The 14730-nt window shown below is 35.2% G+C and overlaps 1 protein-coding gene across 3 annotated transcripts in view; it reads right to left on the reverse strand.

Moving 5' to 3' along the window:
- Positions 1–14730, reverse strand: part of SFSWAP (splicing factor SWAP) — a 108148-nt gene that overhangs the window by 9782 nt on the left and 83636 nt on the right. For 2 of the 3 annotated variants that reach the window (XM_031948386.1, XM_031948387.1), the window contains exons 14-16: positions 13433–13698; positions 8574–8729; positions 7016–7141 (exon numbers count right to left, since the gene is read on the reverse strand). In XM_031948386.1, the coding sequence (XP_031804246.1) occupies positions 7016–7141; positions 8574–8729; positions 13433–13698 (548 nt within the window). The remainder of the gene's footprint in view (positions 1–7015; positions 7142–8573; positions 8730–13432; positions 13699–14730) is intronic. The other variant, XM_031948388.1, reaches the window with a different exon arrangement.

Consider the following 14730-nt stretch of genomic DNA (forward strand, 5'->3'; position numbering starts at 1 on the left):
CCTCCTAAATCTGGGTGTTTTCCAAGGTTCTGTCCAGCACCCTCTTCTCTCTCTCTATTGGTAACATTTGGCAAGTCTCTTTACCAGTTTGCCTCAGTTTCCTCACCTGTAAAATGAGGATAATAATGATGATTATTATGAGGAGAATCATTATGAGGAACCAATAAGGTAATATTCGTAAAATGCTTAGCCCAATGCCTGGTACTTAGTGGGTGCAAAGTAAACATTACTAAATTATTATTATGATTGTTAATCTATCTCAGCTGTTATGGGTTTGAATAGTATCTCTAGGCAGATGACTTTTGGATCTATTTTTAGCTGTAAACCTCCTCTAAACCTCAATCCTGCATCATCAATTGTTTATTGGGCATTTCAAATTCAATGTCCTAGAGATACCTTAAATTCAACATGTCGAGAACTGATCTCAAGATCTTTCTGTCCAAACCCTCCTCTCTTCCTAAATGTCTGTCAAAGTCACCGCCAACCTACTGGGGTTTCAGGTTCATAATCCTGGCATTCTCCTTAAGTGTTCAATCTCTCTCATCCCACATGCTGCCCTATTTTACTAGTTCTATCTTTATAATCTCTCACAGCAGACCCCTGTCCCGGACTTGCCCTCCATTCAACTCTCACAGCTATTCCATTGATTTTGGCCCTCACCATTCTCACCAAGATTATTCCAAAAGCCTTCTCTAAGTGGTCTCCCTGCCTCAAGTCTTTCCTCTCTCCATCCATTTTGCACACATCTGCCAAAATAAATTTTCTAAATTACAAGTAAGACCATGGCATTCCTATACTTAATAAATTCCAGTAGATTCTTACTGCTCTAAATGAATACGTAACTTATCCCTGCTTGGCACTTAAAGCCTTTTACAACTTGAACCTTAATTAACTATACCTGGCTCTCCTTCATATACCTGACCTCCTGTACCTGTAGTCTTTATTGATCTAGTCATTCTCCATGCCTGGAAAGTATTCCCTCCTCATCTCTAGAATCCCTAATTTCCTTCAAAATCCAATGCAACCACCAGATTGTAGATATATATATGTAGATATATATCTACATTATAGATATGAATGTATATGTGCATGTACACACACACACACACACACACACACACACACACACAGTCCGCTAATCCTCAGCTGCTCACCAACCCCTTGTCTTCTCCTGCCAAATTCCAGCTTTAGGTTACTCCCACCATCCACCTTACTTGTTCCTAGTCACATGATACTGAACAGTCTGGAGGGAATCATGAAACTGTGCTGACTTGGTCCACTAGAAATTTATGTCACCACTAGAAATTTATGTTCTCAACTGGGCCCTCATTAATCAACATTTCCTCTTTCTACACTGGCTGTTCCAAGTCTTGTATCAAAGGCTTCCCATGGTATCCCAACCCTTTGCTCTCTTGTTTGGGAAGTTAGCCTCATACTGCATCAATAAAGAAAGTTCCCCTTTTTCCTTTGCTCTGGGGTTTTGAAAGATGGTACATCTCCATTCCAAAGCAAACTCCTCAAGATATAAGATATAATAACTTGGTTTTAACCATGCTTTATTGTATTTATTTATTTTGTTAATACATTTTAAGCTGGTTTGGCTGATCTGTCCCAATTACTCCCACTATTCTTCCTACTCTTTTTTCACTTTCCATCTTTCCGTTTTTCTTTCTCTGCTTCTTACAAATATACCCATGTCTCTTACATCCTTAAAAATTTTTTTTTTCATTTGATTTCACTCAAAAAATCTTGTTACCATCTGTGCTTGTTATCTTTTTATATTTCTCCTCCGGTTTGTGGCTAAAATTCTGGAAAAGGTGTCTATATTGGCTAGGTTCCTCCATTTCCTCTCTTCTCATTGTCTTCCAAACACTTGGCAATCTGGTTTCCTAACTCACTGTTCAAATGAAACTGTTTGAAAGTCCCCAACATTCTCTTAATTGCCAATTCTAATTAGTCTATGTATGGGGTCCCCTTCCCTATCTCCATGCTCCTTGTCCCTTCTGTGGCATCAGGCATAGTTGATCATTTTCTCCTCTGAGTTTTCCTACCCTACTGCTGTCCCCTAGTTCTTTCTTCCCCTTCTTGGTTTTCTTTGCAGGACCCTTTTATTGTTATAATGTCCACTAACAATAGTTGTCTCCCAGGGCTCTAAGTTGAGCCCTTTTCTCTTTTCCTTTCTATTAATTTCTCACTTGTAACCTCATCAGCTCCCATGAGTTCAATTACCATCTCTACAGATAATTCCCAGAGCTGGATAATCAGCTCTAGCCTCTATTCTCAGCTACAGAGATATATACATTGCCAATTGTCTCATTATTACCCTTCCTTTCAAACTTTTTCCTCTTCCCAACATTTATATTACTATTGACGGTACTAGCATCCTCCCAGTTATCAAAACTCAGAACTCTAGTGTCTTCTTTAACTTTTCATTCATACTCAATTTGTTGCCAAATCATGTCATTTTTACCTTCACAAAAGCTACCCACATGTCCAATCATACAGCCACCCATCCATGAACTCTTCTATTAGCCTTAAAATTGACTTCCTTAAATCAAGTCTCTTTACCTTAGCAGATTTTTTTTTCATTTCTTTTTTATTGTTTTATTTTTTTAAATAGTTTTTTATTTTTCCAAATACATGCAAAGGAAGTTTTCAACATTTGCCTTTACAAAAACTCTGTGGTTTCACATTTAGTCTCCATAGTTCTCTTTGAATGTGGAAGGCACTTTCCATTACAAGTCTACTGGAAGTGCCTTAAATCACTTCACTGTCAAAAGAGCCACATCAAGGTGATTTTTCTTGAAAGAAGCATTTGGTCATGACATTTCACTACTATATGAACTCCAGTGGCTTCCTATCACTCCCACCATCAAATATCAACTCTATTTGGATTTTAAAGCCCTTCTCATCTTCTTACCTTTTAATCCCCTCCATGCTCTCTATAATCTGGCTACATGGACTTTCTTGTCTCTTCATACCCAATACTCCATTTCTTAAATCCATGACTTTTCATTGGCTGCTGGGCTGGAAGGCTTTCTCTTTTTCTCTGCCCTTTGCTTTCCTTGGCTCCTTTTAAGACTCAGCTTAAGTCCTATCTTCTGCTGGAAGTCCTTTCTCATTCTTAGACTTTGTTGTGACTGCCCCTCTCAGGTTACCTTTCCATTTATTTCTTATACATCTACTTTATGTGCACTTGGTAATTTATATATTGTTTCCCCTGAGGGAATGTGAGTTTCTTGAGGGCCTTTTTAAAAAATTTTCCTACTATTTAGAATTGTGCCCAGCATGTTAATTTACTGACTGATAACAAATAAAAAAATCATATTCCAAAAGCAGCAAGGCCCCTCTGAGGGCAAGAGAGAAGACAGCCAAGTGAAATTACCATGATGACCTTGACTGTCATTTCCCCTCAGATCTTACAGACAGTCTCATTTATTATTAAATGTTTTATTTACTCATACCAGGATAATTTCATGAAAACACTTAAAAAAGTTATGGTTGAATCTACTGAAGTATATAAAAGACATGTATAAATTTAATTATAAAATGTTTTCTAAAGAAATAAAGAATTTAAATATCTGGAAAATATTTGGTGCTCATGGTTAGACTGTGCCACATAATTAAAATAACACTTTCAAAGTTGATTTATACTTGTAATGCTATAATCAAATTGTCAAAAAAAAAATACTTTATAACATTCACATAAAATAGTATTCACAAAACCATCTTGCATTGGCTTAAAAACAGAGACAGAACAATGAAACAGACTAAACAAGGAATAATCAGAAACTCAGTAATTTAGTTGTGCTACAAGAAAAGATGAATGTGATAAATACAGAGAAGCCTGGAAAAGATCCACATGAAGTGATGCAGAATGTAGTAAGAAGACTCCTCAAAAATTAATCTTTACAATGATTAGAACAATATTAAAGGAAAGAATAATCATTCACATTCAAAATCAAATGTGAATATTGTAAATATTGCAGATTTTGCAGATTTTCTTTTTCTTTTTTTTTTTAAGGTCTTGATTGGCTATGTTGATCTATTCTTTTTATCTTTAGACATCAGTAAAAACCGACTTTAAAAAAATTATAGTTGAACTTGGTATACAATTGATTTTTTGCCATAGTAAAATAACTTTGATGCTTTTTTAGGGAGGCAATCCTCACTTCAGGCTGAAGCTATATCCACCATGTCATCTAACTGCCTAATAGGCATTAATGTTTAAGAAGAAAGAAATAGTAAGGAACTATGGTTGGGAAGCCCATTTTAAAGAAAAAAGGTCATATATTAATTCCATATAATATGCCCCTTTATACAAATCATATATAACTCTGGAGACATATTACATTTTACAAGGATAGAGAAGTCTTCTAAACTTTTAAAGAATAATACTTTTTCAAAAGTTAAAGAAGAAAGCATGCATTCTACCAAGTTTCTTTTATGAGATAAATATTATCCTAAGATACAAAACAGGGAGGGATAAAGCAAAGAAAGAGAACAGAGACTAATATTGTTAATGATTATTCAAAAATATAAAAATAATGAAAGCTAGCAAAAAAACCAGAGAAATTTATTTAAAAAAAAAAAAAGCCATTCATAATGACTAAATTAAGTGCTGAGAGGCGAATGTAGAGGAGAATAAAGCTGACTAATCAATCAATAACCATTATTAACTATTTACCATGTACTAATTGCTGGGGATAAAAAGACAAAAAAATGAAGCTCGTGTATTTAAAGGACTTACATTCTATCTGAGAGACAACATACACATATGTGCTAAACATACAGAAGAAATTGTGTGCGTGTGTGTGTATGTGTGTGTACATGTAGTACATACGTACTTGAAGCTGGGGGAACCAGGAAAAATTTTATGGAAAAGATAATGTTGGGTTGGGCTTTGATCTTTCTAACAAAGGGGAAGGAGAGTTCTATGTGGCAAAGGAGAGAACACATTCCAGGTACAGGGGATGCCAGTGCAGAGACCAGGGTGGTTGATGGATTGAAGAATATGTGAAGGGTAGTTATAATAATGAGGCTGGAAAGGCAGGTGGGGGCCAAGTTGTAGAGGGTTAAACATGGGAACGTACATTTTATTCTAGAAGCAACAGGGAGTTTTTAGAGTTGACTAAGTAGGGGAGTGATACAGTAACATTTGCATTTTAAGTCATTTTGGCAAGTGGGGGAAGAATGAGAGAAGAGAAGAGACCTGGGAGCCAGAAACCTTCGTGGGCCACTTCAACAACCTCAGCTAGGCCTAAGTTAGGGTGACATTCATGAGAGCAGAGAATATGTTATAGACAGAAATGAAAAATCTGGCCCCACTCTTCCTCAAAGTACAGTACCTTTCCTAGTCACAAGAGCAATGCTGGGGTGGATCCTGCACAGATAATGCTGAAATTTTTATAATTTAGTTGTTAAAAGCAGCGATTTTGTTTGAGATCAGGGAGAAGTCTTCCAAAACTTAAGAGTTTCTCCCTTTTAAGTTCTTTGTCAGCATGTAAATGTTTAGGAAATCTCACATGGTACATTCTAGGAGAAAAGGATAGAGCCTTTATATATATGCTAAAAATTGGATTTCTTAGACCTTCTACAGGAACAAAGGAGAACATTCTCTGGAGAGAATATTTGGTTCTTCATGTCTGCAGCCACACAGATGGTAGACCATCAGAGGCCATGAGACTCATGATATTGGAATGATGCTCCCATTTTAAGCCCTTTACTAAAGGACTGTATAAATTAATCAGATTGACCAACAATGGAGATATCCAAATGGAGGACGGGTATAACTGCACTTACAAAGTGGAAATTTAAAATAGTTCCTGCCTTTTACAGCTACCAGAATTGGCCCAAATTATTTATTTTTCTTTGATTAACAACCCAGCTTAATCAATCCCCCCCCAACACTTTTATGAGAAGTTAGTAGTATAATGCAATATAAAAGTTTTAGTTATGAGTAAGACATTTTACCTCTTTGGGCCTCAGTTTTCTTATCCATAAAACAGGAGTGGGAAGTCATGTGAAAGATAATAGATATATGCCCCAAATGTTGCAATGATATCTTTGAAATATTAGAAGATCAACTGGAAGACTTACAGGACACTAGCTATATTCTTTCTGAAGGACTATAAAAGTTGTCCTTAATATTATGGATGAGATTATAGATTCAAAAAAACATACAATGTGCCAAAATGTTTGTGGCAGTCCTGTTTGTAGTGGCCAGAAGTTGGAAAATGAATGGATGCCCATCAATTGGAGAATGGTTGAGTAAATTGTGGTATATGAATGTTATTATTGTTCTGTAAGAAATGACCAGCAGGACGAATACAGAGAGGATTGGCAAGACTTACATGAACTGATGCTAAGTGAAATGAGCAGAACCAGGAAATCATTATATACCTCAACAATGATACTGTATGAGGATATATTCTGATGGAAGTGGATTTCTTCAACAAAGACAAGATCTAACATAGTTTCAATTGATCAAAGATGGACAGAAGCAGCTACAACCAAAGAAAGAACACTAGGAAATGAATGTAAACTGCTTGCATTTGTTCTTCTTCCCAGGTTATTTATACCTTCTAAATCCAAATCTCCCTGAGCAACAAGAAAACTGTTCGGTTCTGCACACATATATTGTATCCAAGATCTACTGTAATCTATTTAACATGTATAGGACTGCTTGCCATCTGGGGGAGAGGGTGGAGGGAGGGAGGGGAAAAATCGGAACAGAAGTGAGTGCAAGGGATAATGTTGTAAAAAATTACCCTGGCATGGGTTCTGTCAATAAAAAGTTATTTAATAAAACAAAACAAACAAACAAAAAAAAAACAACCCAAAAAACAAAAAAAAAAAAAAACCACATACAAGTAGTAATCACACCATCTAGTCACTATTTTGTTATAAGTGAAATATTAAAGAGATATATAAATGATGAATTATTATTAGCTGGCATACAAATTTCAACTCTTTTTCAAATGGGAGAAAAGTGCCCTCCCTGCCCCCAACACACCTGGACCGTGTGCGTTTCCTGCTGATTCCTGGGCTGTTGCTCAGACGGTAGGCTGTTGGAACACTTCTTTCTTCTCTTCTTCTCTCAGGAGAGTGAGCTCTTCTTCTGGGCGACCTTGACCGTGACCTGAATGAAGATCAAGTAGCTTTATTTACTGTTGGTTTTGATCTGACTCTATCACATTACTTATTTATCATTTCAGTAGTAATCAGACATCATCTAAACCTACAAAGAACTAGACAGAAGGTTCTTGAAGATGTGGTTATTAAAAAGCTCTTCACATTGACTAGTCTGTGCCATGCCAGCACCACCCCCATTTCCGGGTTCATAAGAGGTCTTTCTTCTCTGTTCCTCTTCCCTCAACCAACAAAATCTATAGAGTAGGTTTCTGATCTGTGCTGAACTTTCAATCCATATATAATCGAAACAGGGACTGTCTGCTGCTTAGTCAATTCTCGATTATACAAAATCTGATGATGTAAGTTACAGATTATTTAGGCCTTTGGCTCCATTTTTCCCTATTTTTTTTTTTTTTTTTTAACTTTTCTGCTTATTAGCAGACTTTACTACAGGCTGGACATGGGAAAGGCATTACAATTCAAAGTACTTAATTTTATTTGCTGCAATTTCAAATAAAAGGTTTGTCTGGAGAGAAGACTAGGATAAGGTTTGGAAATTACCTATGAATTTCATTTATTCATGCTATCCTTCTGTCCCATTAGTATGGATAATCAAGATAATCAAGAATTGGCAGCAGTTTTCACTGGGGCATGGAATTTACCCAATTCTCTAACACCCAACTCTTCTTTTGGCTTGAAGCCTAAATACTTCAACCCAATTCTGAATATCTTTCCAAATTAACATTAAAGCACCACTTTTTTTTTAAGCTCATAAGTCTTCCTGGAAATTATCTACTTCAATGAAAATTTTGGCAATACTTTTCATGTGTCTGAGAGAAATGTCTTTTATTCATCCAGTACCACAACCTGCATAAACCAACAATAATCTGTGAACGGTACTTCCACCTGGGACACTAACCCACTTTAGGGCCAGGGTCCTTAACATAAGGCCACTAAACAATGGCTTTAGGACTTCTCTACTGAATTTTTTTGTTCATTCAATAAAATTATACATTTTCAGGAACACATGCAATAATCAGTTGAAGAAAAAAAAATTGTCTCTTCCCTTGTTTCCATAACAACTCACTTGAAAACAATCTAAGAAGAGCAGCCTGATTTTGCCACTTAAAAAAAAGACCCTATATTGATTCATTTTACTTACAATTAAAAAAAACCATATTGTTGTTGCAGAGACCAATGATGCATTAAAATACCATTGTAATCACATTCCACCCTCTAGTTTCAGACAGAAAAAGCAGAGCCATTCTTCAGGAAATATAGCAATGGAATAGACCCCTTTCTGGTACAAACTACGGTATCCAATCAGTTTTAAGCTCTTCTCTCATGTAATTCTTCATAACTTAGAAAACTAATTTTTTTTCTCAGACCTTTCTTAAGATGTATAAAACAGATTACAAAGGTTGAGGTCAGTTAGACACCTTGACATTTTACCAGGTTTTCCCTCAAAAGAGCTCCAGGAGTCAAATCTTTTCGTTGTCGAGGCTGCCTGATAACTGTCTTGATCTGTTGCTGCTGCCACTGATGAGCTGCTCTGACATGGCTCCGTGCTCAGTGTCCCTGTGGAGGCTGTGGGTCTGTGATATGGAGGCACACACTTCACATTCAGAATAAAATGTGCTAGATTTGGTGTTAACTAGAATCCTGAAAAAGCTCTGTACCTTAATCAAAGCTCTATTATCACCTTATGGAGCGCTTACATGTATAAGTCTAACAGAACCCTCATATCATCAGCAAAGTCACTTAGCTTTTAGCACTTGTGAATGTATGATACGAGTACCCCAGTAATGCTCTGTAGCAATTTGAAATGGAAATAGTTACTAACATTAGATTTCAAATCATTCTGGAGAAAAGGTCACTTAAAAATTCAGCTCAGTAAAATACATGAAATATTTTAAAGTATTATATTAATTACAGCAGCTCTCATGCTTTGTATACTACTAATTAGATTTTTACAATGGCCATATATCCAAATCTTTGAAAACCACAACACAGCTAAAGAAACTGACATTTTATCTTATTAGTAAACTACCCAATAAAGTAAATAGAGGGGTTTTCAAAAAATGTCTGAATTTGCAGTCTTTCAAACATAATCTCTGCAAAAACTCAACTTCATAGGTAAAATGTTACTTTAGAAATGAATAAAACAAAATATCATTTTGAGATTTGCTTAATTAAAAAAGAAACTTTAAAAGTTTGATTTGAAGGAAATGATAACACTTTCGAAACTTCTTTCACTAATCTCATCTAATGTATATTACTACTTAAAGACCTTAAAATGATTAAGCTGAGTTTACTGAACACAAAATCGCTAGGATAATAAACCAAGAATAATATTGGGGATGTTCTCAGCTTCTAGTTCTCTTAAAATTTAAATGGTGGACGTGGGTTTAATCTACAAATCGTTCCTCTTTTACTAGATAATAAGCTGCTGAGCTCAGGTCTCTTTTCCTACATATATAAACACACACACAGATTGGCTTTAGAGGTCTGGCTTCAAAAGGACGTGTGCTTACATGAACACTGCGTATTTTTATTCATAAGTTTAATCTTTCTATCTGCATGGTCAGGAGATTGAGCTCATCACATAGGCTATTTTGGCTTTGATCCCCCAAACTAATACATGATCCTGCTTTTGCAGGCGTCAGTCTGGTTGTTTCTGATGTTTACCTTAATATTTAAAGGAGCCAAATGTGAAGTTCAGATGAAAACATTTAGAGAAACAAATCACATACGATAAACATGAAGAATATAGAATCACATAGGACTTCTATACATAGAAGCTGACAAACTTTTGAGTTAAAATCAGGAAATTCAAGGAACTAAGTATATTAATAAACAAGATCTAGATAACAAAATTAAGAGTAGCTCCAAAGTTAAATTCAGAGATTATAAACTACTAATGGACGACTAAAACTGTAAGTTCTCTTACCAAAAGTTTTGAAAATTTAATTGAAAAGATAATTTACATTAGTAATTAAAAGTAAAGAATTTAAACTTTAGGTAATAGTTATTAAGCTGTGTGATAAATTTTTTAAAATAATTTATTCTAAAAGACAAAGGAAATATGCACAAATGAGACTCAGAAAATGAAAACAAAAACAATACAAAAATGAAAAAAACAAAAACCTTTGCAATTAATGTTGGTTTAAGAAAAAACATTTCATTTTCATTCTGTTTTTTGAGAAGCATTATACTTTTCTAAAAAAATGCATTATCATTTATGAAATTTTTACTTTTGGGATCTGTAGGTATTTTATAGCAAAAATTTGTAATACACAGGACTTCAATAAGTTCATAAATATTAGAGTACACAATGATGTTATAGGGTTCTCTCCCCACTCCTCACTCTTACTAATAGAATATATGCTGGACTACATCTCACTTTGCATGACACACTTTATTGCTTAGACCAGCTAATTTCAAAATGAAAACATTTCAACTGCAGCATATCCCCAATCTAATCAGAAATTACAGAAAATGGACTCTTTAATTTTCAGCTGGTAGCACTCTTTTTAGAACCACCATGTAATTTAAACTAGCCCAGAACTTCTAAATTATTTATTCTGTTACATGTAGACTCATATATCTGCAAAGGATTAAACTATTTGAATGAAAAATGTTTATAAATTCTGAGATTATCATCAATGGTGAATAAATTCTGAGAAAAAAAATCTATTCACACCTTTGAATATTTTACATATTATTGTGAAAAGTGACCCTCTCTGCCCCATTTTAGAAATGTTGAATTTTTATTTTATTCAGATTTCCAAAAAACATTTTAGGTAATGGTAGAATGTAAATGAAGAAAATTAGGTGACCAAGGGCTGCTACCAGTAGAGAAGAAAAGGAAGGAATACTGAAAGCATCTCAAAGCAGTCATTCTATACTGCTAAGGCTGAGACAGGAACCTGCATAAAAGAAGGTAATTAAAGGCAGGGAAGCAAGAGCTTGCTTAACTCATGTCCCTGGGATTCTGGAAACATTACAAACCAGCACTGGCCCTTTAGTACAACTGAGGCTCTTATGCTCCTCTCACTTAGGCCCCTGCTGGATGGTTAGGATTACAATAGGTCATTCAGTACCATGGGACCCTCTTTATAGGATGGAAAACAGGGGGAAAAAAAGACACAGGAGAAGTTATCATTTTCAAGGGTAATTATTTGGTAAAATGTTAAATAGCAAAAATGTCTACCTTATCACTTACTATTGAAGGCATCAATTTAGGTTATTTTTGTTGATCTGCAATTTTCCTGACATCACTTTATACTTAAAAAAGCAAAGCCTCCATGGTCTTAGATCAGTCAATTTAGTTAAACCTTGATTTGACTGATGATTTTTAATGAGCTGATTGATTTGCTGATGTATTCGCCAAAGTGACTTTTTTTTTTGCATCACTATAAAGAATGGTATTTAGAGTTATAGAAATGCTTTACTATTACTTTGATACAATATTTTCATTCTTATAAAAAACAATTTACACAAAAGGATGAAATCTAGAATTAAGGATATGCTTCTTGGTTATATCAGCGCTGCATCAACACAAAGTCCTTTTAAGATATATTAACAAAGCTAGATTTAATGTTTTATAGATAGTAAATAAAATTACACCAAAGCTAAGAACTTATAGCTTAAGCCTTAGATTAATACTTTTAATTTCTAAATATAACCACTTGGAAAACAAAATGTATAACAATTACAGCATCATTTTCTTAATTTAAACAGAGCAAGCAGAACAAATATAAACATTGCAAATGAAAAAATTTTTACTAAAAGATGTTTGAATTAACTCTGAAAGAAGATTTTCCTAAGACCAACTTCTCATACTTAGGCAACAAAAACCCATCTTATTTTATTCATATTGTTAACAGTTCTTTTGATTGTGGACTATCCGAGTCCTGTAATAAAGAAATTGCTGTATAAACTGCAACCCTCTGTTGCTCTAGAAAGAGTACCACTGGACATGCTATAAACGATTATAAAGACTTTTCTACATCTGTATACATATCCTCAGCCATATACTACTGTTTAAGTAGTATTTTCACATGAGAAAGAAAACAATAATGCTCACCAGGAGCTTTCAAAAAGAAACAAAAGGAACAGCAAAGGTGGTCAGTGGTCATTTCACTATCAAAATATCCAAAAAGGGCAAGTTTGGTCATTATCTTTTGAACTTAACCTTTCTCCTCTTCCAAACTTTGCTATTACTACACACAGAGCATGTTTGTTATATGTCTTTTTCAGGTTTGTTCTGAGTCACAATCGGGTTAGATGTGCCTATCCTAAATCATGGAATTTTAAACTGCTTCTATATTAGGGCAATAAGCCCTCTTTTAAAAAGAGGACAGGATAAATCCATCTTTTTTGATTGAAAAGAAAATATACACAAGCAAAGAATATGTGGAACACAAGTTAAAAAGTTTAAAGAATAAAATTCTGAATTATATGAGATCCCCTCCCAACTTTCTATCACTTTTATAACAAATCACTGAATATTGTGACTTATAAAAGTCTGAATGCCTTTTATTTACATTGTCAGAAGTTTTAATTTGATTTCATTTGCCAATAATTCTTTAATCACTAGATTAAAGAGAAGGAGGGCCTTACTCCTGATGCTATCCATTACAAGGAACCTTTTTTTCCCCAAGATAGTAACTTCCAGAGGGAAGTCTAAAAAAGACCAACTTTAAAAATAAGCCAAATTTTAAAAAAATTAAAAAGCAAAACCACTTCTATAATAATTTTTAAAACCTCATGAATTCTTCATTCACCACACATACCTTCCTATGTAGAATGAATACCTTTTTATAATTCTACTAGTAAAGATTTCTTTGGTATTGATATCTGGCATCAAAAGAAATGAGATAATAAAGATGAGTTTACAGGACTCCCCCCCCTCCCCCAAACCTGCTATTTTCCAGGCAACGTCGTATGGGACAACATTCATTAATCTATTTAATGATAGATGAGTTGACAAAATCTAAACCATTTATTAAACTGTTCTTTTTGGAAGTATTGAACATCTCTTCCCCTAACCTATAAGTTTCATTAAGACAGATTTTATGTCTTATTTATCTCTGTATCATTTAGGAAACTACCCAATACTAAGCACTCAATAAATATTAATGGAATTGAAAAGATTATTTTTGAATATATTGAAAATAAAAAGAAAAATTTTCTTCATTATTATGAGCTATGTTTACAAAGATTTAATGAAACACGCCAATTAAAATTATCAGAAAAGTAAAAAAAAAAAAAAATTTTTTTTTTGCAGACTCACCTTGACCGTCGGACAGTTCTATAGGCACTGGGAAGAGAATGCTTTGCTTTTGAATGTGATCTAGACCTGGACTTAGATGATGAATGGTACTTGGGAGAGCGGGATCTTGTCCGAGACCTTTTTTTGTGCTTTTTCTTTTTCTTTTCCTTTTCTTCTTCTCGGGGAGGATCTTTACTTTTGCTTGAAGGCTGTTCTGGGGGCTTAACTTCCAAAGCTGGCAGAGGTCTCACTCCAGTCAGTAAATTACATGGCATATTACTGACTTCCTGAAAGAATGAAGCCAATGGCTGGCTATTAAAAAAGCTGCTGTAGTGGTCTGAGAATCTAAGCAAAAACCCCAATGTAAAGAATAACCCCTCACACCAGTAAAACACTCTTATTCTACACTTGCTCCTTTTCTCTTCTCTTAGCCAAAAACTTTGTCTCACATCATGGAGGCCATTTGCCAAGAGCTCTTTTCTTCACTCCCATTTCTCATTACCCAGATGATACCTGGCACTATTTGTGCCACTTTTCATGTGAAGGCTAACTCCTCTACATGGAACAAGGAATTCATCTTGTCTCCAGATGCAGACTATCTTTTCTATCTCTGCTTGTCTCTTTAATGACTGCTCCTCTACTGCCTACAAATATGCCCACCTCTCCTCCAAACTAAAAAAACTTTCACTTGAGACCCTTCATATCTCTTCTGCCTTTTGCAGCTAAATTCCTCTAACAGTTGCCTCTCATTTTTCCCCTCTCTCAACCCCTTACAATCCAGCTTCTGCCCATATTACTCTACCCAAACTGCTCTCTCCAGTTATCAGTGATGTTTTAGAACCCAAGTTCACTGGCCTTTTCTCCATCTCCATTCTCCTTCTCTGCAGCTTCTGATACTGCTATTAACTCTCTTCTCTCTAGGTTTTCCGGACATCACTCCTCTGGTTTTCCTCCTACTTATCAGATCACTCCTCTACAGGATCCTCATCCAGAGAATACCAACTCACCATGGGTGTCCTCAGGGTTCTGTTCTGGGGACTCTGCACTTCTCCCTTTGTACTACTTCACTGGATGGTCTCATCAGCTTCCATGGGTTTAATCACCAGTCCCCCTAATTTATGCTGAGAATTCCGAAATCTACCTTTCATTCCCCCAACCTCTCTGATGACCACCAATCTCACATCTCCAACCAGATGTCAGCAGACACCAGACATCTTAGCTCACTATATCCAAATTGTCCTCATTATCTTCCCCTCCAAACTCTGACATCACCCATGTCTCTTCAAATCTGCTGCCACGGTTTACTGATTTGGCCTTTG

The sequence above is a fragment of the Sarcophilus harrisii genome, chromosome 1 (assembly GCF_902635505.1).
Source record: "Sarcophilus harrisii chromosome 1, mSarHar1.11, whole genome shotgun sequence".
NCBI classification, from domain to species: domain Eukaryota; kingdom Metazoa; phylum Chordata; class Mammalia; order Dasyuromorphia; family Dasyuridae; genus Sarcophilus; species Sarcophilus harrisii.